Here is a 25,132-nt window from a genome sequence, read left to right as displayed (position 1 = left end):
TCTCCCCATTTAGATTATAAATTCCTTGAAGGCCAGGACAGACTTTGTTTAATTAATTACAAACAGCAGTTATTTGTAATTTATTATTTAATTAATTAGAAAAAATTTCTTATATAACAGAAATATATATGTATATATAATGTATGTGTGTGTGTGTGTGTGTGTACACATATAATTTTGACTGTGTTTCCTTGGAATGAATGGTTTTTTTATGACTACCTATACTAAGATTTTTAGACACCTTACACACACCTACACACCTACACACACACACACACACACCTGTTTATCTATCTATCTATCTACATATACACACATATACATTTTTATATATATGTATAGGGTGTCCTAAAAGTCTTAGTATAGTACATAAAAATTATTTTAAAAAAAACAAACATTCGTATCAAGGAAACACAGTCAAGATTACAGAAGATTTAGCAGCTATTACTACCAGTTGACCACTGTCAGTAATACTGTTAGCTAACATTTACATAATATCTTAATCACTTTATATATCTTAATTTATTTGATCTAGCACACTACTATAAAGGAGAGAAAACCTGAGTGTGATATTCGAAAAGGTAAAACATTCTGCAGAATCTGAGTATAACTCTACATGGGGAAAATGACCTTCAATGGCATAAAGAACTTTCAAAAATTCCTGATGAGAAGATCAGCACTAAGTATATACTCTGAAATTCAAACACAGGAGTCAAGAGAAACCTGGAAAAGTAAATACATTTAAATAACTGGAAGAGATGCAATAATGATTAAATACATATAGATGAAGAGGCCAGTGTCTTTTCAAAACCTTAATATTTTTAAGGATTATACTGAGAGTTAAATAAAACAGAAACAGCTCTGAGTGGTTTTTGCCTTGATAGTTTTAAGAGAAAAGGGGGAATAGAAGAGGAAATGAAATACATTAGGTTTTTAAAAATGAGAAGATGGGATTCATAGGTGGAGTGCGCAAAGAGAATAATTTGCAAATGTGAAAGAAGGGTTGAGGAGACATGTGTTGAGGCAACACATGCCCTTTTATGTAAACTGGACAAAAGAATTGAAAAAACGTCCACACATACACAAAGAGTTTGGCATAGAAATACATTAAACTCAATGAAGTTAATGAAGTAACAGATGACATCTGGAACACTGTGTTCAGTCTGAATACAATATTATAGAAAGAACAAGGAGGAATGTGTTCAGAGAAAAGTGATAGGGATAATAAAGGGTCTGCACACCATATTATATAATAAGCTGGTAAAAGAAGAATATTTAAGTGGGAAGCAAAAGGGTTTAGGGGAATAGGAGAGGTGTTTTCAAATACTTGAAGGGCTAGCCTATAGAAGAAGGATTAGAATTGTTTTCTTGTTCCCTAAAAGGCTGATCTGTCCAAAAGAATCAGAAGCAATATTTATAAATTGCAAAGAAGCAAATTTAGGTAAGATGTATGGAAAAACTTCCCAAGGATTAAAATTGTCCAGAAGTAGATTGGTTTTGGGGAGGAATGTAAAGAGTTCATCTTCCTTCAAGGTCCTCAAAAAGAAGTGAGAGAATTGCTTTTCTGGGGGATTGCAAAATGTTCAGCAGACATGGGTTAGATGTCTGAGGATTTTTTCCAAATGTGTTACTTTTTAAAAAATTAAATATAAGTCTATCGATTGTATTGCTTTTTAAAAAATAAGTTTTGTTTTATTTATTAATGTGATCGTTCTCTTGTTTTATATATTAGTTCTAATGACTTTTTATGCATGTTTCTGCTGTATTCATTTGTCCATTTTCTAAGTTTTTCCAACTCCAAATTCAATACAATAATTTCTAACTCTTTTATCACGATAAGTATTCAGAGATAAACATTTGCCTCAGAGAACTATATTGGCTAAATTGCATAAATTTGACACATGTACTTAATTTTAACCCTAAATATAATTTTATTTTTTTACTGGTACTATACTTTGATCTTTGATCTAAGCATCACTCAACAATTTATTTTATACCTTCATGTAGGCCTGCATCTTTTGATCCAAATTACTTTTATTATGTTATCATCTATGTGAAAAATACTAAAAGTTAGGTCTCCACATGATATTACAATATCAACATGATGTAAAATAACAAGTATCACTGACCACTCAGCTTTCAGATGAAGAAACTAGTCTAACCTCAAAGTTCCTGATAAAAGGGGCCAGGCTCCAAACTAGTCTAAACCAGCCTGGTCAATGAAGACTTCTTCATTGTGCTTGTTTAATAATCTCATTGCATATTATCTATCACACCACAAGGGAGAAGATAGTTGCCATTTTTGAACAAGGGATGTAAGACCAGGAAGGGGGAACATGTCTAGGAGCAATATGTAAGAAGATGGATGAGGAAGACTGTAAACCTGAAGGGCTTGGGACAATCAGAACTGTGAAGAGAGGAGTAGGACTAAACTTGACAGTATAAAGGCTTGTTTTCTCTTCTGTATGTATGTGTCTACACACACCCACATGGGTAGGAGCATATTAAAAAGTTTAAATTGCTTCATTCATCCTGAGGTTGTTTATTTCCTGGACCCTTTTGGGGGATCAGAATACTATTTCTAACAGTCTGCAAGCATAATGTTTCCAATGTCTAATTTTCTGAATTTATTGAACATTTCTTCTTATTCTGGAGAATAATCAATTTCTATGAACATTCTATTATGTACGAGCAAAAAGCATACTTCCATCTTTGTCCTATTCAGTTTTCTTCATATATCTATCTATCTATCAGATTCAGTTGTTTTTGTTCTTTTTAGCACTCTATTGTTCTTAACTTTTTTTTTTCCTGATTTACCTTTTTTATTTATATGAATCTGTTACTGGACAGCTAGGTGGTGCCATAGCACACAGAATGCTAGGTTTAAGAGTCAGGAAGCCTTATCTTCCTGAGTTCAAATCTGGTCTCAGATTTGAGCTAGTGAGCTGTGTGACCCTGGGCAAGACACTTAACACTTTTTGCCTCAGTTTCCCCATTTGTAAAATGAGCTGGAGAAGGAAATGGCAAACCACTCCTGTATCTTTGCCAAGAAAACCCCAAAGTAGGTCACAAAGAATCAGACACTTAGGAATCAATCTTTGACTCTAGGCTTGGCAGTCTATCTACTCAGCCACCTAGTTACCATAAATAAAATATACTCTAAAATAGAATTTTATTTCATGCTTTCCTTTGGAAATCAACTAATAAATTATTTTATATGTACCTTCAAAAGAAATGGCTACATATAAAAATGGGAAAAATCAACAAAATTTGAAGACTTTGATTAATGAGTTTTTTCATGTATGAAAAAAAGGTAGACTTTTTTTTTTTCAATCAAGCAACAGTTTATCCCAAAGAATTCAACAAAAGCTTAATATGAAATCTTTAGAATATTTATGTCCTAAATGTACTGGCAGAAACAATTTAGACTGGAAATAGAGTAATAAAAACTTAAGTGTTTGTAGAATATCTATAATATATGAACAAAAAGAATGTTCTGCTCTGTATTAAAGACCAAACAAAACACTCATCCTCTCAGAATTTAGTTCATCTGAATTCCTTAGAGCTTAGATGTCTTTTCATCTAGATTAAAGATTTGAGTTCCTTTGTGAAGAGGTGGCAGTCTCTTAAAAAAAAAAAAAAAACTTGATGAAGTGTCAAATTAAAAGGACTAAAAGTACCGACAAGTTTCTGGTTCAGTTCTGGTTTTAAGATGAGTTTAGAAGACAGAAGAGAAATAGAAAATGAAATAACAAAAAATTCAATAGAAAGCCTGGAGAAGCAACATTCTTTTATAAATCTGAAGCACTAGAGCCCTGCTCAAAGTGTCCATGGAAATTCTATAAAGCACTTACAGAGATGCACTTGTCTCCACCCACTTAGACATCTGAGAGAAGAGACAGAATCAGACTAGGCAGAAAAAAGAAATGTAAGAGCAGAGCATCAATAACAACAGTGATTAGTAATACAATCTGCCAAAAGCTTTTTCTGAAATATATTGATATAATGATTTTAAATTAATTTTGCTATTAATGAGGTTGTTTTATAATATGTTAGTTAATCACAATGTAATTTACAATGAATAATTCTTTGGATATTATCTCCCTTGCTAATATTTTATTTAAAATTTTATATACCTTAATTTACTAGATACAATTGGTCTATAGTTTTCTTTTTCTGTTTTGATTCTCATTTGTTGGAATACACAGGAGTGCTGTTGGAATACACGGGAGCCACCTGACATGGCTGCTGGAGATCCAACCCAGAATGGATCTCCTCTTGTGAGAGGATGATACAAGGAGACTCTCTGCCTGAGAGGCCGTTGCATTGTCTGACTTCCCACCTCTTCCCTCTGCCTCCAATTTATCTTATTCCCAGTCCGCAACACCTGTGTCAGCAAAGGCTGCCCTGCAACTCCTTCAGATGTTATGATCCACAGCTATGGAGGCTCTCCAATTGACCTGTCCCTTAACACTCATTAGTTAATGAATCAACATCATGTCTGTGTTACAGAAGGAATTTTGCAGGATCCTTCCTTAGCTATTTTTGCAAACTATGTAACATTGGAATTAACATACCTTTGAATATTTGATCAAATTCATAAGTGAATCTACCTTTTTTAGAAGTTCGTGTATGGCTTATTCAATTTCTTCCTCTGAAATTTTCTTTTGTAAATTTCCTGCTTCTTATTCTGTTAATTTGGGTGTTTTAACACTGTAAATATTTATTTATTTCATTTAAATTAAGGTCATTTTGTTAACATACTGCTATGCAAAAGTTTTTCAAACTAGTATTTATTTCTTCATTTGTTGTAAATTCTCATTTTTTTTCATTTTTATACTAATTATTTGTTTTTCTGCTTTTTTAAAAAATCAAGTTGTTTTATCTATTGTATTGGTTTCCCTCCTGAAAAAAAAATCCAGATTCTACTTTTATATATAATGCTACTGTTGTTTTTAATTTTCTCAATTTCTTCTTTCATTTTTAAGATTTTAATTTTGGTATTCAATTGAGGTTATTAATATCCTGATTTTTGAGTGTTCTTAGTTCTATCTTAATTCATTGCTTTGTTTTTTTTTCCCTCTTTTTTGTTAATAACTGTTTAGATATAAAATTTCTAATCTCCAAATTTTAAAGTATTGTTATAGTTATTATCTTAAATAAAATTTCCTATCATTTTCATGATTTGTTCTTTGGCCCAGTGATTCTTAAGGATTAAGCTATTTAGTCTCCAACAGATTTTTAATGGACAGTTAAGGTGATGCAGTAGATGGAAAGTCCCAGGCCTAAAGCCAGAAAAACTCATTTTCCTGAGTTCAAATCTGGCCTCAGATACTAACTAGTTGTGTGGTGTGAGCAAGTCACTCAATACTGCTTGCCTGAGTTTCCTTATTTATAAAATGAGCTGGAGAAGGAAATGGCAAACTATTCCATATCTTTGCAAAAAAATCCCAAATGGTGGCACATCTGAACAAGATTTTTAACACTCTTTCCAATGGCTCTTCAATTCTTATAGTTTTACTGGCTAATTCTCCTTGTAATTCATTTATGTTTCTGCTTTAAGTATTTGTAACCTAGGCTGAATATGTTAAAGTAAATTCATCATTTGTTATCTTTCACCAAAATGCATCTTTTTGCTTTTATCTTTTTTAATTTTTTCTGTTGCTATGTCTAAAATCATAATAGCTAATCCTGATTTTTTTGTGTTCAGCTGAGACATAATAGACTTTGCTCTAACCCTTTAATTTTAACTCTGTGTTTTTATGTTTCAAGTATTTTTTCTGTACAATACATTGTTGGATTTTGCTTTCAGTCACTGTTATAATCTCTTCCACTTCATGGGTAAGTTTTCATTCATAGTCATACTAGTTAATTATTTCCTATTCACATATGCCTTTTTTTCTCTATATTTTTGTCTTTCTGTTTAGTTCAGGCTATCACTCTTTTCTCTCCTTTTACCCCTATTAATCTTTTCTTAACTATTCCTCTCCAAGCTTGAGTTGTTTATTTGTTTTTTTAATAATTACTCCCTCCCCTGATCTAACTTCCCTCTTATATCCCCTTTTCCCTTTTTCCTGATTCTACTTGTATACCTGTTGAGTTTAATATTATTTCCATAACACACTCTTTCTATGTTCTACCCTCCTTTGACTAGCTTAGATGAAATGAAATTGAAGTGACAACTTGTTCCTCTTATTTCTTCTATGTTTGCATATAGTTCTACTTGCATAGCTTGATTATGTATGTTAACAAATCTCCCCCCCCCCCCCATCTTTTCTCCCATTTCCTCTTAAGGTATCTTCTTCCTTCCTCCCTTTTCTTTTTTCATACAGCATCTTCAAAACATTATAAAATTATTCTGTTTCAAATGACTACTACATTAACCCCACTGTGATATTAAGATTCTGAAATAATTCTTTTAATATCTATACTCTCTATTAGTATGCTAACAGTTTTTCTTTATAAGTTCATTCCAATTATTCATTTGTGGCTACTTTTTAATTTTTTCTTGTCATTCAAAATTTTTATTTCAAAGTTCTTTTTTTGTTTTTTTTTATTATTAATATTTTAGAATCCTCTATTTTATTGAAGATGTGTTTTTTTTACTCATGTAAGATGGAACTTAATTTTTCTATGTAAGTTATTCTTAACCGTAGCCTTTTTTTTTTTTTTTTTTTTTTTTTTTGCATTTTGGAATACTTATTCCATGCTCTCCCCTTCTTAAGAGTGGTAGCAGATAAATACTGTGCAATCCTGATTGTGATTCTTCAGTATTTGAATTCTGTCTTTCTAGCAGTTTGAAGTGTTTTTTCCTTTGTCTGGAAGTTCTGGATTTTGACAATGACATTCCTGGGAGTTTTCATTTTGAGATGTTAAGAAAAGTGAGTAGTGGATTCTTTCTATTTTCAGATTTCCCTCTTGTTTTAATATGTTTAGGCAATTTTTCTGAAAGATTTCTTGAAATATAACATCCAGGTTCTTTTTTACTTTTTTGATCATAGAATTCAGGTAAGCCTATTATTCCTAAGTTATCTCTCTTAGAACTAATTTCCAAGTCAGTCATTTTTTTATATGTCATCCTAAGAATTCTTATTGTCTCTTATCATCATTAATTTCAACTTAGTCCATTTTGATTTTGGGGAAGTTGGTTACTAAAGCTTTATATAACTTCTGTTACAGTGCTGTACCTTTTCCCGTTCTATAGTTCTAACTTCTTCTATAACCTCCTTCAAACTCATATCATTTCTTTGAAGAATTCTAATTGTTCCTGTGTTTTGATTTTCTTTAAAAAAATTTTTTTTAATCTTAGAAGTCTGTCAGTTTCTCATCAGTCTCTTAAGATCTCAAATGTCACTTAAAGCCTAGATTTGTTTCACTTTTATCCCTAAAGGAATCTGGATAATATTTATAGGGTGAGCTGTTTATTAATCAGATTAATTGTGGGACAGAACTGAGATATACTGTTTCTTCTACTTAGCCATCTGGGTCCAAAAGAGTCCCCTTCTATAGCACACAGAAGTTTCTAAAAGGGAAAACAGCTTGGAAAAATTAAAGTGTTTTCACAGAAAGTGTTAGAGTATTCTAATTGTAATAACAGAACCTTGAGAATGGAAAAGAAGCCATAATTTAAAAGCATTAGGGCATGCAAAGAGAAAAAGATTCTTAAAGAAAAAGGTGAATTAACTTTTATCAAAGAGTTCAAAAGCTCTCTTCTTCTCGTTCATAATTATGGTCACTTGGTTCAGAATGTTTCTTTCTAAGATGTGAATAGAAGCAGTTTAATGTTTTTAAATTCTACTTACTATAGAAATGGTTTTATGCTTCAAAATTCAATGCTTCTAAGAAGCTCTCATACCTTAGAAGAAAATTCTTTGTGAGTTACTGTGGCCAAACAATCCATTTAAAGCTGACTTTCATATAATGAATCTCTCCAAACTTAGCAAGATTAGTCCTTGGACAACAGATATATAATTCCATCAGAGTCCATATTCAAATCTTTCAAGCTGGTAAGGTCAGTCAAACATTAAATACCTTTTCACAACTTTTCTACAACTCATTGTTACCTCCATCCTACAATGACACATAAGGATAGCTATCCAGGGAAAAGAAAATTATTTCATAGTACTAATACTATGAATATTAATACTAGATAGGATTAATATAATAGGAAGAACTAGATGATTTGTTCTGTGAACGGTTTTTGCTAACATGCCAGTGCTTAAAGAAACAGTATTAAAGACATAGAACAAGACTGATTTCAAATAACATTCAGGATGTTTTTCTTTTGTTAATCAGGATATCTCAACAAGGCCTCATTATGGTAAGGAGTTATCCCTGGGTTGTCAAAGATTATTATGCCAGGAGAGTATAAACTCTTGAAGATTTTACATTTTTAGAAACATTACTGAGAATATAAAAGCACTGTGACACCATCTCCTCCCAAACCACCCCATCATCCCTTTAAACTAAAACTTATAAAACAGAATTAGGATAGCTTCAAGTCATTGGTCTAACCTGAATGAAAGTCCTTTATCAAGTCTTTCATTCTCAATTCCCAAACAAAATCCTGAAGTGATGTCTTTTTACATCATTTTTTAAGAAAGATCTCACCCAAGGATCTTAACCTTCTTAGTGTTATGGACCCCTTTGGCTATCTGATAAAGCTTGGACACACTTCTTGGAATAATATTTTTAAATGCACAAAATAAAATACCTAGGATTACAAAAGGAAATCAATTATAGTGAAATATGGTAACCCAAATTTCTTTTTATTTCTCACCATGCTATATTCTAGACTATGCCACGAAAATGTCTCCATCCTAGAAGATCAGTTCACCTCTGGAATTCATATCTTCAATATTTGTGGTCCCAAACTCGATTGGACTCCTTGTCCCAGAATCTCCCTTTAAAGAAGGTAGTCTAACCAGCCCTCTCCATTTTTCATCAGAACCCATGCCCATTTCAGCTTCTTCCTGGCACTTAACATAGCACCTGGCATACCATAAGAGCTTAGATAAAGACCCTGACTGACTGATCAAAGCATTAAAAGTAAAAGTTCACAGGTGCCAGACTGGAATAAGAAGTCCTGTTCTAGTTTGACAGATTGAATTCAGTATTCACTAGTTAGAGGTCCTGGTCACTGAATCAGTTCTGTCCTACCATTTAAATAAAAAATCAACTCTTTACCTCATCTGCTTAAAGCAAAGTCAAAACAAACCAAGATAACAAAAACATTTCATGGGATACCCGATCATCATATATTGCAAAGTCCATAATATGCATTTGCAAAACAAACAAACAAAAAACTTTTGAAAATCATTGCAGTCTGGGTACCAACAGTTTTTCTCTATCCAAAAGAGTAAAGCCATTACACTGGGACTCAACTCCAGAAGTAGAAATGGCACTAAAGAAACAAAGATGGAAAGAGCATGTGGTGAGGTCCTCTGGGTGCTTCTTTTGCATTGCTTAGACCCTGAGTATACAATAAGGATGTTTATAAAGGAGGTAACACAACTGAAGTGTCAGTTCTCAAGATTTTTGAAAGAAAGAAGGATATCAAATGCTTGGAAAAAACTATGGCCCTTAAAACTACTGAGAAAAAGTAAATAAAGAAACATCCATAACTACAGATACAACAGCCAGAATACTTAGAGACTTTACATAAGTTATCTCCTAATCAAGAAACACGTTCCCTCCTCCAATCCATTTCTTAGAATTCTTAGCTTCTCTTCAAAGTTCCTCTTAGATACCTTCTCTTATGAGAGATTTCTCCTAGTATGCTTAGTTATTCATGTTCTCTTCTTCCTTAAATTGTCTTGTATCTACTTATCTAAGTAAATGTGGTGATTTCCTAGTAGAATGGAATTTCATTCAGGTCAGAAACTGTTTTTCCCCCATCTTTCTATCTTTAGCATCCAGCACAGTCAAGTCAATAAACTTAATTATTTATTATGTGCCAGGCACATAAGTGGGATTAACTGAGCATACAAAAAAAAAAGATCAAAAAGCTTAAAATAAAAACAAACAAACAAAAAAAAACTCTCCTGTTCCCAGTCTTATGAGGAAAATAACCTGAAATTATCCACAAATAAATAAGATATAGACAGGATAAATTGGAAATAAGCTCAGAGGAAAAGCATTAAATTAAGGAAAACTAGGGAAAGGCCTTTGCAGAAGATAGGACTTTTGCAGAAACTTGAAGGAAGTCAGGAAGCAGAGATGAGAAAGGAGAGAATTCTAGGTATGGTAGAGCAACTATGAAATCAAATGGCCAGAGTCCAGAGATGGAGAAGAGGCCAGAGTTCACTGGAGTGCAGGGTGGGGAATAAAGTATGCTTTGCACATTAAAAAAAAAGTGTTTGTTGAATCACCTTTTCATCTTTAAAATCTTTATACAATTGATCCACATACTCATTAAGGAACTGTTTGATAAAGGCGTGAAAAAGGAATAGATTAATCAGGCTCTCCCAAGTCATATTTTGCAGAAGGCATTTTTTGTTTTTTTACATTCAATCAATCAACTTAAAAGTAGAGAATATGGGATCCTACCTGGCATGCTTATTATTAGCTATATAAAAGCAATTGACTCCAACAAGGTGCTTTCAATGCACATATCAAAGTCACAGAAGTCACTCTTTGAAAGATTTAACAAGAGAAAATTTTGTTCTATGACTCTGGTTACTAATATCAAGCAAGTTACAAAAGAGAAAAAGACGCTTACCAAAAGATATCTGTCATGGTCACAGAGGTATTTTAAAAACAATCCAAAGAGAAGAGAAATTTTCTATTGATGGGAGGACCTCCATATGCCCTTTGTGAGGAATATTGTGCTAATTATATCACGCCTTGGAACATTGCAGGGTTTCTTAAACTGGGGTCATGAACTTATTTTTTAAATATTTTGATAACTATTTAATATAACTGATTTCCTCTATAATCATGTTATTTTATGTTTAAAACATTCTGAAAAAAATTTTAACATGACTTCATCTGTCAAAAGAGTTACAACAACAAAAGATTAAGAATCTCTGTTTTAAACATGAACTATGATCATTCAAAAGAATTCTGACTACTCATCTAGGGAGAAGCAAGAAGATGTAGAAAGATTATTGTTCAATCAATATAATACAGGTGGATGGACAACTTATGGAGCTGAATTATCAACATGTGTGTGTGTGTGTGTGCACGCGTGCACATATCTACATATCTCAAGTAGTTTCTGCAGATGGACAAGACCTGAGCCTTGAAATGGATAATCAGACAAGGAGAACAAGTTGCATAATTGGGTTTTGAAAAACCCAACTCTGCTCCCTAGAGTTTTAGTGAGACTGTATCAGTGTTAGTTATAGAATACCACAGTGTTCAAAATTGTGAATTATGGAAAGAACAATGGCAAGATCATAGCATGAGGAAGCTACAGCACATCATCTGTAAAGGACTACATTCTATAAACAATGGGAAAGTGATCAGGGAAACATTGAGGAGAAAAGAAACTGGGCCATTTCCATAGCAGGTTATAATTGACAAGTGGCTAAAAGTATTTATACAATGTCAAGAGAACTAGAGAAAGACCCTCACAGTATAACTGGTGAACCTTTTGAGGATTTATGGGAAGACAAAGATAAATGTATGTTCAGCCATATGAGCAGCTATGATTTGCACAACTCAAAGAAGTACCCACATAATTGAAATTATAGACCCATTGGACCAAATTGTCAGATATTGAAATAATTAAGCCAAGAATTAATAATGGGAGTAGAGAAAACATAGACAACTCCATGGGCTGTGAACTTAACTATAAAGTTCCCATGATGTACTCATAGCATCTTTAACAGGCTCACCTGTATCTTCAGGATTAGGCTGGTAATCAAAGCTGAATGTCAGAGCACAACCCCGTTCAGTCACTTGGTAAGGGAAAAAACTCTCAAACAGATCCACACCTGCCTCAATACACTCCAAGACTTCATCTGGTTGGCCAATACCAAAGATAAGCCTATAGAGTAAAACACAAAAACAATAACTCAAAAATGATGTAAGAAACAAAACTACTCAACTGCAATGTCTTTTTTCCAGAAACAAGATACTAATAATAACAATGAGAATAATAACGAATACTTATACAGTCCTTTCAAGTTTATGAAGCACTTATATCTCCTTTGATTCTCACCACAACCCTATGAAATAGGGGCTATTTTTATTCCTTTTTTTCAGATGAAGAAACTGAGATTGAGAAATGTATAATGATTCACCCAGGGTCATACACAGTTAATAAATGATTAAGGCAGGATTTGAACACAGATTTTCTTGATTCTAAAAAGTCATAGTGTAGAGGGCAGCTAGATGGCACAGTACATAGAACATCAGGCCTGGAGTCAGGAGGACCTAAGTTCAAATCTGGCCTTTGGCACTTTACACTTATTAGTTGTGTGACCCCTGGGCAAATTGCTCAACACCAATGGCCTCACCAAAAAAAAATAAAATAAAAAAGAAGTCATAGTGTCATAGTACTTCATGTCCCCCATGTTGGTTTGGTTCCACTTAAAATAGCAACAAAAGAGCTATTTCATTGCAGTAAATCAAGAAGAAAAATGGCAAAATCCTACATAGTAGGGGTGAATCTTGGGGTGAACATCTCTTCTGTCTATTAAGAACAATACAGATATATATCTTTCCTTCTGACTCATTTACAACCCATATTCTGACTTCTTAATCTGAAATGTTTTATACACTGGCTCAGAAACAGAATTTATCAATTGTTTTACTTATACTCCAATGACAGGTTGAAAACTCGTTAATCTGAAAAATCAGTTTTTGCAATCAGAATTACAGCTCTGCTTTGGAAATTAAGAATCCAATTGGCTTTATTTTCCCTATACCATAACAAGTGATAAAATCTATGCCTACAAACTGATCAGTGACAGTGAGCTTCTTGATGCACAAAGTATCCTCACATGCTTAATGATATGTCAGTAAAATAAATCAAAAGAATGAGAAAATTGTGCTGGTTATCATTTTTATAATTTGTTGTTGGGTTGGGGTTTTTTTGTTGTTGTTTTTTGGTTTTGTTTTGTTTTTTTAGTTTAGGGGTTTTTTGTTTTTTTAAACACAATGCTCAACTATTTTTTAAATGTCCAGATAGGGGAAAAATCAGAAGATAAGCCTATAAAGTTCTGGAAAAGATAGATGAGAAAGAAGAGAAGTTCTGGAAAAGATTGTTTAACATTCTATCAGAACACAAAAGACAGAACTTGTTTTTTTCTCTGACTGCAATTTCTTTATGTCAAGTGACATGACGGATATATGATACAATATATCCAAGAATCCAAATAGGACTCAAGATTGCAGCAGCATATAAATGGAAACAAAGAGCAAAGCATTGCATCTCAAAATTGTACAAGTTTTTAAAAACCAGAACATAACCACACCAACCAAATTTTAAACAGAATTCCTGTGAACTGAACCTCTGTCAAACATAGGCTCATCCATCACAAGAAGTCATCAGGACTTTGGAAGCCAGAAAAAAACAGAAACCAATGAACTATGTGGTCAGAAACTAGAGTAATGAAAAAAATATAGGATGACAAGTGAAAAATCATGGTGCAAACAGTAGTTCAGAATCTTACATATGATCTGTGTTCACCAGCCCCTAACAAAAGTCCTCTAAGAAAACAATCTCAACCTTTATTCTAACCACATCATGGTCTTTTACTTTAATAAACAACTAAGTTCAATATTTGCTTGAATTTGAAGATCATTAAGTGGTTCTTAACTGATTCTTTTCCCACGACTCACCAGGTCTTTAAAGAACCCTCATCACAGGTCATCAACTTAACTGAACTCTACATAACTGAATCTATATAAGTGACTATTTTGGCATGGTATGGGGAAGAAGAGAAATATAAGTGGGAACAAGACAAAGAATGAAGTATATTGTTTCTTTTCTCACCCATTTTCCCATTTGATTATCTCTCTGACTTCAAATTAGCTCACGTTTGTTTGTTTGTTTATTTTTTTAATTATAGCTTTTAATTTACAAGATATATGTATGGATAATTTTTCAGCATTGACAATTGCAAAACCTTTTGTTCCATTTTCCCCCTCTTTCCACCACCTCTTTCCCCCATGTTTATTTATCTATACAATTCTACATTGTCTTCTAGTAAGCTAGAACAATAGTAGAATATTAAATACAACAATGCTTTGTACTTTTAAAATTTTCAAGTTAAACTATGGTTTCATTAGGTTATTGTGAAGGTCAACTGTGAAAGCAGTTCAAAATAAGTATACTATACATGTGCCCACTAATATTATATTTGGCAATCTATAACATATCTGTTTTGGGGGAAAGCCCTATTAAAATTTTACATTATGATTTTTAAAAAGTTTTTTACTGTATTATAAAGATAACTTTCTTTTTAAATTTTTATTTCCAAATTGTCTCTCTCCCTTGCACTGTCTTACCCACCCATTGAAAAGGTAAGCAACATGACATCAATTATCCATGTGAAATCATGTAAAACCTATTTCCATAGTAGCCATATTCCCCCCAAAAAAAGAAGAGAAATAAAGAAAGTGGGGAAAATATACTTTCATTTGCACTCAAGACTTATCACTTCTCTTTCTGGAGGTAGAGATCATTGTAATGATTAAAGTAGTCAAATCTTTCACAACATTGCTATTACTGGGCACAACAATCTCCCTGTTCTTATTTTACTTTGCTTCAGTTCATTTAGGTCTTGCCATGTTTTTCTGAAACTACCCTCCTTTTTACTTCTTATAGCATAATAGTATCCCCATAATTATATGCTACAACTTGTTTAGCCATTCCCCAATTGATAAGCATCCTCTCAATTTGCAAATCTTTGCCACCACAAAAAGAGCTACTATAAATACTTTTATACATATAAGTCCTTTTCCTTTTTCTTTGATGTCTTTGGAATATAGATCTAGTAGTAGTACAGCTGGATCAAAGGATAGGCACAGTTTTATGGCCCTATGGACACAGCTCCAAACCAGATTGGCCAGACCAGTTCTCTACTCTACCAACAATTTATTAGCGTCCCTATTTTTTCCGTCCTTCCCTCAAGCACTTATCATTTTTGATTGAAGTGAGGTGGCACCTCAGAGCTGTTTAATTTGTATTTCTCTAATTAATAGTTATTTAGAGCATTTTTTCATATGACTATAGAGAGTTTTGATTTTTTCTTCTGAAAACTACCTGTATATATTCTTTGATCTTTTATCAATTGGGAAATGCCTCTTATTTTTATAAATTTGACTCAATCAGCTCTTTCCTATGCTCATTATATATGAGAAAGAATTCCTTTATCAGAGAAACTTGCTATGAAAATTTTTGATATTACTTCATGATTTATGGTATATGTTAACATAATGTATATCTGATTATCTCTTTTAATTAGGTCTATTTTTTATTTTTCTTTGTCTGAGATCATGGTTACAATACCTTCCCCCACTTTATCAACTTCATCTGAAACACTAGATTCTGCCCTAGCTCTGTATTTTTCACTATATGTGTCTTTCTGTTTCAAGTGTGTCTCTTGTTATATGATATATTATTGGATTCTGGTTTCTAATCCTATCTATGTGTTTCCATTTTATGGGTGAATTCATCCCATTCACATTTACAATTAAGATTACTAACTGTATATTTCTCTCCATCTAGTTTTCTTCAATTTCTTCTTTTTTATCCTGTCCTCAATCTATTTTGCTTCTATTCACTGCCTCTCTTAATCTACCCTAACTTTTATTATTCTATCCCCCTCCCCACCAACTCTTCTCCTCTTCCCCTCTTACTTCACTATTGGCAAGTTAGATTTCCATATACAACAGAGTGAGTGAGTGAGTGAGTGAGTGTGCCTTTGTATGTGCATATATACCAATTCATTAGGAGTATTTGAAAGTCTTCTATTTCATTAAATATCCAAATTTTTTCCTCTGAAGGATTATACTTAACGTGATGAGTAGGTTTTTCTTAGTAGTAATCCTAACTTCTTTGCTTTCCATAAGGCATATACCAAGCCCTCAGCTCTTTTAATGTAGAAACCACTAAATCTTCTATGATCCTGACCATGGCTTCACAATATCTGAATTGTTGTTTTTCTGGCTGCTTTAAGTATTTTCTTTTTGAGCTGAAAACTTTTGAATTTGTTATAATATTCTTGGGAGTTTCCATTTGAAGATCTATTTCAGGATTCTTTTAATTTCTATGTTATCTAGATCCTAAGATACTGGGGCAGTTTTCCTTAATAATTTCTTAAATATGAAATCTATCCTTTTTCTTTGATCATAGCATTCAAAAATTCTTAAATTATCTTTCCTAGATTTATTTTCCCAAGTCAGTTGGGAATGAGTATAGTTCATATTTTCTTCTATTTTCCCCCTCATTCTTTTGATTTTTATTTGTTTCGTAAATGTCTCATGCAGTCATTAGTTTCCACTTGCCCACTAATTTTTAAAGAATTATTTTCTTCAGTGAGATTTCATATCTCTTTTTCCCATTAGCCAATTCTGCTTATTAAGGAGTTGTTTTTTTTTTTTTTAAATTTTTATTCCACTTTTACCTTAGGCCAATTCTAATTTTAAAAATGTTATTTTCTTCAGAAAATTTTTGTTCCTCTTTTACCAAGCTATAAATTCCCTTTTCCTAAATTTTTTGTATCACTCTCATTTTTCCTTTACTACACTTATCTTTCTTTAACTCTTCCAAGAATTCTTATTAGGCTTGAATCCAATTGGCATTTTTTGTTGATTTCTTCTGAGCTTATGTCTTGGTCTTTCCTGCAACTATCATACTTTTTTTATGGTCAAGGGTTTTTTGTTTTGGTTTTGGTTACTGGAGTTATTTCTTCATTTTTCTAGTCTATTTCTTGACTTTGAACTTTAATATATTAAAATTCAGCTCTGTTCACCTGAGAGTGGAGTGGCACTGTCTCAATCTTTAGGCTTTTTCATGCTGCTGTTTTCAGAGTCAGTTCTAGAAGCATGCAAATTTTTAGTGTTCCAAGAGAGAGAAAGATGTGATCCTGGGAGAGATATGGTCACTGTTCTCCTGGTCTGTACTCTTTATTCAGAAGAGTCTCTGGTCCTCTGCAGCTGCAAACATTAGCACTCTTTTCCTTCTGAGACTAAAGTCTCTAATTCCTTGTGACCAATCACCAGTGTTCCTCTCTGCCTTGGAAGTGCAACCCAGAACTATGTATAGGAAATAGCACTGCCAATCAGTACCTGCTGTACATTGTACCAGCAAAGGGTCTCTTGTAATTTTTTTCTGACCAGTTGTTTAAGCCCCTTACTGTCTCTAGACTGACAGTTCCCCAAGTTGTTGCTGTTGCTGGCCATGGGCAAGGTCATCACTGGTGTTTTCCTATTATGTGCTCCAGACTATAGCATTCATCTGGGTGTTACAAAGCTCTCCTAAATTTTCTTGGTCTGAGGAAAAAAATCTCATCCTGCCCTTTTTGTTGGTTTTGTCACAGCAAAATTTGATTTGAGGTGTTATTTTAAAGTTATGTGGAGGGGAGTGTTGAAAGAGTTTATCTGAGTTGCTGTCTCTAACCTGCCATCTTGGCTTCCCCTTTATTATGATTTTACATTATCATAATTCACATTATCAACGTTGGAGATCCTTGAAGCCAAGAATCATCACATAAATCCTACATTCTATATAAGATTTCATCAAAATTACTAGCCTTGATTTCAGCTTTTGATTCCAAGAGCCAAGTTAGCCAAAAAAGGAAGAAAATACTACACCCAGATAATAAGCCTTTTGGCTAAGACCTTTGAATAAGTGAAAGTTGTCTTCAGTGATACACAATATGCTAATATCCATCTATTCCATCCCATTCCCAACTTTCCCCTTAATTTAACACTAGCCTTGGTTTGTCCTCTGGCAGCTCAGCAGTGACAGATGACATCAGCTGCAATTTCGTCTCCTTTGTCATGGCATCTCCATGAAAACCATCCAGGAGGAAGCCACCCACTGGCCGTTTTGCTGTCTCCCTTGCTGATCTCAGCCTTTCCTCTCGAATATCACCACCTTCAATTACTCCAATCATCACACAACTTCGAAGAACCTAGGTTGAGAATGGAGGGTGAAAGCAGTAGAAAGCCAAGGAGAAAAAGAAAAAAATGAACAATAGTTAACATACACATCCCCCTCCCTTCTTCTGAGATATCAATAGTCAACTTTAGATCCTAGAAGAAATAGAGAGGCATTTTAGTATCTGTTCTGGCCTAGTTTTAAAAAAAATCACTGAAAAATCACCCTAAAAATTTAGAAGTTGATTAACGGGTGAAATGCCATATCTATAGAAGTACACAACATTTGCACTGGCCTGTCCCCGTATCTAGTACTATAGCATATGGGATATTTCCCATAGATAATTATTGCAGACAATGAGAATGGATAGACCAATGACCAGCCCTAGAATGACATATGGAAGGAAAAACATGGATTTTGGAGGAGTAGGGTCAGAGATACAGAATAAAGAAGTTATGTTTCATCGTGACATTCACATTTTCAGTTCTGCTCCTCTCCCTATATAAAAGGCCCACCTTCTTCCCCTCTGCTTGAATTCCCTATCTAGTAGAGAGAGCTTCACCTTTGAGATGATAATAACAGTACAATCTACTAACAAGCAACCACCCTAAATAAAAATCCCATGACATTATGCCATAATGCATATGCCACACTAAAGGGGTAGAAGGTATCTTAAAGATTATCTTGTCAATTCCTCTCATATTCAAGGGGAAAAAAATGAGATTCAGAAAATCTGGAGATTAGAGAACTCGTAGTATACTCTTTATTCTTTTCACTATGCTGTGTCATCTCCAAACAATTAAATATTTCATGACTATTAAGATTTGTCTGTCCAATTAGAATATAAAACTCACTGAATTCAGGGGCATCTTATACTTTACAATAAAGTATCACACTTAGCAGGGTTCTTGAATCCTCTAAATCAGGGGTTCTTAATCTATTTTGTATCACAGACCTTTTGGCAGTCTGCTGAAGGCTATGGGTCCCTTCTCAGAATAGTATTTTTAAATGCCTAAAATAGAGTACAAAGGAATATAAAGGAAGCCAAAGGTTAGTAAAATTAATAAAAAAATTTTTTTCTCTATTCAAATTAACAAAACCCTTGAGCTCAATGCAGAGACAATGGACAGGATTCAGAACCCATTATCAAGATCTCATTTTACAGGTGAAGAAACTGAGAACTAGAAAGAGTTCATAAGGGGCAGAGTCAGAATTCCAATGCACTTCCTTTGACTTCCAGATTCAGCGCTTTCCTACTAAACTGCCCTAGAAGTACTTTGATGATGCAGATGGGAAGACTGCTGATAATTTGCAGAGGCAGCAAACAATTACAAAGCAACCAGTCTCCTGTGATATCTTCTTTTTTCCACAGGAGATACCCTGAGTTGCTGCCTAAGCTCTTCGACGGGAGAGCAAGAAAACAATTCCCCTCCATGAGGTACACCTGGATTTAGCCTTACCTCAGACTGTTCCTGGAGCTTCAGACACTCATCAAGGAAAGCTAGGGATCGATCCACAGACTTCCGGGCCCTTTTGGCAGAGAAGACCTCCCCACACAAAGCCTCTCCATCTGACAGGCACTGAAACCAGTCTGGCTGAAGGGCCTGCTGAATTGTCATGAACTTGGCCGCAGTCATTTCTAGGCGCCCTCCAACACCCCACACAGACACAGACTGTCAGGAAGAAAGTACAAAGTCTCAGAGAGCACAGCTGACGACTAACAAGCAACCACCCTAAATAAAAATCCTGTGACATTATGCCATAATACTGAACTTAAACCTCCTTCACCTTTGAGATGATAATAACAGTACAATCTCCTGAACAGATGAAGCAGAAGAACAGCCTCCTATACTTTCTCTTCCCTCCCACACCACAGAGGTAGCCACCTGTGGCCGTTATTGTTGGTCCTTCATTCTCCAAGAGGACCATGACCTCAGGGAGGCGATGTCATGGGATGTAAGTGAGTTGGATTTGAGTGAGGGAGGCTGGGCAAGGTCATCTGCCTCACCTTCCCCTCCAGAGCCATCTGGGTCCAGGGGCCAGATAGAGGTTAGGACAACTGGGGATGGCCCTGGATGAAGGTAGCCACCTGATGGGGTAGAGAATAGAACATTGGACCTGGAATCAAGGTGGCTTTGAGTTCAAAACTGGCCTCAGACATTTACAAGCTGTGTGCATTTGGCCAAGTCACTTCACCTCTGCCTGCCTCAGTTTCCTCAAATATAAAATGAGGATGATAACAGTACCTACTTCCTAAGGTGTTTTGAGAATAAAAGGAGATAATTACTTGTAAGAGCATTTAGCACAGGAGCTGGCATATATGGTAAAGACTTAATAATCCTTGCTTCCTTTCCTTCCCTTGCAATCGGCAAAGGTGCAAGGTTGGTTAAGTGGAACAAAAATAAGACAGAAAAAATACACAGATAGTCCAAGGGATGTATCAGTATCTCCAAGATAATAATAGAATAATAGAAATGACTCCAGCATAATGGGCACATCCCATATGCAGGATTTAAAGGATAACACATTTAAAAATAGGGCAAGAGTGAGGTAAGGAACTTGTGATTTGCATTGGTGGAAGAGGGAGCAAAGAAATCCTGGATCCATTTAACCAAAAAAAAAAAAACAAAAAACAAAAAACAAAAAACAAAAAACAAAAAAAAAAAACAAATTTCGTTGGTTTTAGCTAATCTTAGTTAATATTAAATACAAGATACTTTTAGGAGATGCTACTATTAGCATACTGAATATATGGCTTCAAGAAAAGTCAATGTGTTTTCATATGGAACACTTCAATACATTGCTGATGTAAGGCCCCATTTCAAGGGATAACAATTCCTTTAATTTAAATACTTTTCAAATTTCGACAATGTCCAGAGACACCAAACATAGGAAATGGAAACCCACAGCTCTACAGTGTACGGTTGCACATGACATAATCTGATTTTACCTATATTTTTTTGAGATTACTAAATCTATTGAGAATTAAGTATGTAAGATCAAAGGGTAAAAAAAAAGGATTTCTCGGGAGCAAGTAACTTTACATCTGGCTATTGCAGACACTTAACATGTCCTAGCTGTGTAATCTTGGGTAAGTCACTTAACACCAATTCCCTCGAGGGGGTGGAGGGAGGAAGATGTATTTTACCAGCCAAAGCCCAATCTTATCCTTCTCACCCAATAAACATTATCATTCCCTATTATAAACTACTTTGTTTATATTTGTAGCAAAAAGCCAGGGGCTCTAAAAAGTGGAAAAAACAGACCAGAGTTTTAAAGTCTAACACTTTATTACTTTTTTTTCTTTTCCATCTAATCCTTTAATATCTTAGGACTACAGAAGTCTAGATTTCCAAGTACAAACCAAGTTTCACAGGGTCCTTACAAAAGCATACCTTATTAGTTACATAGCCAGGTGGACAGGTATTGACAGGATCATGGAGGGAACAATAGAAAACTGATTCTGGCATTCCTGTCCAAACGAGAAATAAGAAATCGAAAGGTTTTAGGTCAATGATTTTACAATGTTGCAAATATAGTATTTTCTATTAATGAATGCAAAGGAGAAAAAAATAAACAAAAACTCAGACATAGATGAGATCTCATCAATCAGAAATAAATCTAAATGTGGTTAAAATTCAGACACACAACACCTAGAATTTTCAATTAATCAATCAGCAAATGTTTATTAGTTCCTGTGAACCAAGCACAATAGTAGGTGCCAGGGATATAATGAATGAAACAATCCTTTCTCTCAAGGAGCTTAAATTCTAATGGAGGAAATAAGTGCATAGATAAGTATACATGAAATAAATATTTTTAAAAAGATACAAATAAATATAAAGTAATTAAACACAGGGAAGTCTGAAAGAGAGGTACTGGCAATTGAGAGAGGAAAGGCAAGAATTGATAAATGGTCAAAGGATATGAACAGACAATTCTCAGTCCAAGAAATTGAAACTATTTCTAGCCATATGAAAAGATGCTCTAAGTCATTATTAATCAGAGAAATGCAAATTAAGACAACTCTGAGATACTACTACACACCTCTGAGATTGGCTAGAATGACAGGGAAAGATAATGAGGAATGTTGGAGGGGATGTGGGAAAACTGGGGCACTGATACATTGTTGGTGGAATTGTGAATACATCCAACCATTCTGGAGAGTGATTTGAAACTATGCTCAAAAAGTTATCAAATTGTGCATACCCTTTGATCCAGCAGTGTTACTACTGGGCTTATATCCCAAAGAGATTTTAAAGAAGGGAAAAGGACCTGTATGTGCATGAATGTTTGTGGCAGCCCTCTCTGTAGTGGCTAAAAACTGGAAACTGAGTGGACGCCCATCAATTGGAGAATGGCTGAAGAAATCGTGGTATATGAATATTATGGAATATTATTGTTCTGTAAGAAATGACGAACAGGAGGATTTCAGAAAGGTCTGGAGAGCCCTACATGAACTGATGCTGAGTAAAATGAGCAGGACCAGGAGATCATTATATACTTCAACAACAATACTATATGATGACCAGTTCTGATGAACGTGGCTCTCTTCAACAATGAGATGAATCAAATCAGTTCCAATAGAACAGTAATGAACTGAACCATATACACCCAGAGAAAGAATTCTGGGAGATGACTATGAACCACTACATAGAATTGTCAATCCCTCTATTTTTGTCTGCCTGCACTTTTAATTTCCTTCACAGTGTAATTGTACACTATTTCAAAGTCCGATTCTTTTTGTACAGCAAAACAACTGTTTGGACATGTATACATATATTGTATTTAACTTATACTTCAACGTATTTAACATGTATTGGTCAACCTACTATCTGGGGAAAGGGGTGGGGGAAAGGAGGGGAAAAGTTGGAACTAAAGGTTTTGCAACTGTCAATGCTAAAAAATTATCCATGCATATATCTTGTAAATAAAAATCTATAATAAAAAAAAGAAAAAAACCTAATTAATTAATTAGAAAGATGCTATAATTTTATTAACCAGTGAAGAAACACCAAAACATACATGTTGATTAGTTATAAATTCAGGATGGGAATAAGTACAAAAAATGAACTAGGAGCAGGAAGGTGGACCACTCCAACTAGACTACACATGGAATTTGATAAAAGGATGTATCACTCACTTATTTAAGGGGAAAAAAAATGGCTCACTGGGATACTTACAATCTTTCTATGACAGCAAGGGTTCTTAACCTAAGATTTATGATCTTAGGTTTTGGGTTTTTTTTTAAACTATCTAATTTCAATAAAGTTTACAATCCTATGTTTTATTTCATGAATTTAAAAACAATATTCTGGGAAGAAATCCATGGATTTCACCAGACTGCCAAAGAGACCCAGCACAGACCAAAAAAAAGTTTAAAATTCTTGAGTTGGAGGAATAAAACAATTTTGGAAAACCAAACCTAAAATATTCCTATTTAAAATACTTTAAATAACCTAAAATTAGAACGAAAAATTTCCTAAAATAGCCAATAAAACTTGAGCAAAATTGTTTTACTGAAACATTAAATAAAGCTTTACAGTTTTGCCATCTTAGATTCAATGCTTGGATTTGTTCAAAGCAACTATAGACCTCTTGTTTTCAATAACTTATTAATCTACACTTTATTGATATAAATAAAAATCTATGTTTACTCTAAACCAAAAAGAGGTAGATGAGAATACCCTTTTAAGCCAGAGTACTTGATTACCTTCCTAAAGAAAGCAGGAACCAGAAATCTTATATCTAGTAAGTTGTTTTAAGTTCCAATTGTGATTCTACTCTAAAGATGATATTTGTCAATTCCCAACATTAAGCAAGTGAGTTCAGGCAGGAAACAAGCAGATGAAGGCCGATTTTCAGCCTTTTAGCTCCAACTGAATCAGGTCTGCATAGTGTGGCTTCACTATTTTGTTTGCAATGATTTTCCCAAACATTTGAAACACCCATGTTCCAACATAAGGAGAAGAAAAAAACTTCAGAATAAAACACAAAGGAAAATTAGTATAAAGAATACTAGACTTGAGAGTTAGGAGATGTGATTATGCCTTTGCAAGTGTGCAAATCTGATCTTCATCTATAAAATTAAGAGGGTTGTACTAGATAACCTTTAAAGAACCTTCTAACTAGAAACTTGTATAATTCTTCCAATAGTTCTACTTTATCCAGTCTATTATTCTCCTCTACTCATATGAATAGAACTGAAAGTGAAATATATACAGATGCATTTCCTCTACCACTAAGCAAACTTCTGGGCTTCCATCCCATTTTTTCATTTAGTTACATGTTTAAGGAAAACAAACTCATTTTAAAATTAAAATTAAATAAAAATCTTTAAAAAGCAAAATGTAAATTGGAAATCTCTCTCCAAGAAAATAAAAAGTGTATAGTATCTTCAAAAGCCAGATATATTATTTTTTGCTTTATAAATAGTTTTAAATTATCCATACCATTCTTCCATTTCTTATGTAAGGATAATTAAGAAAATAAACATCAGAGTTCTACCAAGATGTTCTAAAAAATAATATTCCATTCTGTATTTGTATGTAATTTATACAAATACAACACAGTTTCAAAAGTTTCTATCAAAAAGTATTACTGTAGCTTTAAAAGGAATGGAATCTTGGAGTGACAGCTGAACTGCCTAGAATGAATCTGTGAAGAAAATGAGAGCTTATCATCATTTTGGAGAGACTACTATACCTAAGATGGCTAAAGAGAAGACATAGAAAAAAAAAAGACAAAGATAACTTATTTCTAAAGAGAACTGAATTTAAGCTTTATCTCACAAAGGAACACAGAGAATTCTTGAGAAAAGACTCTAATCTATATCCCAAGAAAACTGAAGGGTGGAACTCTATTTGTAAGAGAAATCAAAATGCTGATTTGCTGAAATGATGAGTAAAAGTGACTGACACTGCTCTTTCTCACAGCTGACATACTGTATGTGTAATTATCCAAGTCTTTGCTTTATTTTTTTAAATATGTTTAAAAACATAGATTTAAATAATTATTTATAATTTATCACTAGTTTTGATAGTTATTGAACCTAAGAAATTAAAGGAGCTGATA

At 33.8% G+C, this 25,132-nt stretch overlaps 1 protein-coding gene across 3 annotated transcripts in view; it reads right to left on the bottom strand.

Moving 5' to 3' along the window:
- Positions 1-25,132, bottom strand: part of QTRT2 (queuine tRNA-ribosyltransferase accessory subunit 2) — a 48,499-nt gene that overhangs the window by 5,243 nt on the left and 18,124 nt on the right. For all 3 annotated transcript variants that reach the window (XM_003763601.4, XM_031959685.1, XM_031959686.1), the window contains 4 exons: positions 21,454-21,530; positions 19,519-19,731; positions 17,893-18,092; positions 11,841-11,992 (listed from right to left, as the gene is read on the bottom strand). In XM_003763601.4, the coding sequence (XP_003763649.1) occupies positions 11,841-11,992; positions 17,893-18,092; positions 19,519-19,731; positions 21,454-21,530 (642 nt within the window). The remainder of the gene's footprint in view (positions 1-11,840; positions 11,993-17,892; positions 18,093-19,518; positions 19,732-21,453; positions 21,531-25,132) is intronic.

This window comes from Sarcophilus harrisii, chromosome 3 (assembly GCF_902635505.1).
Source record: "Sarcophilus harrisii chromosome 3, mSarHar1.11, whole genome shotgun sequence".
In the NCBI taxonomy this organism is placed as follows: domain Eukaryota; kingdom Metazoa; phylum Chordata; class Mammalia; order Dasyuromorphia; family Dasyuridae; genus Sarcophilus; species Sarcophilus harrisii.
This window is presented reverse-complemented; position numbering and strand designations above follow the sequence as displayed.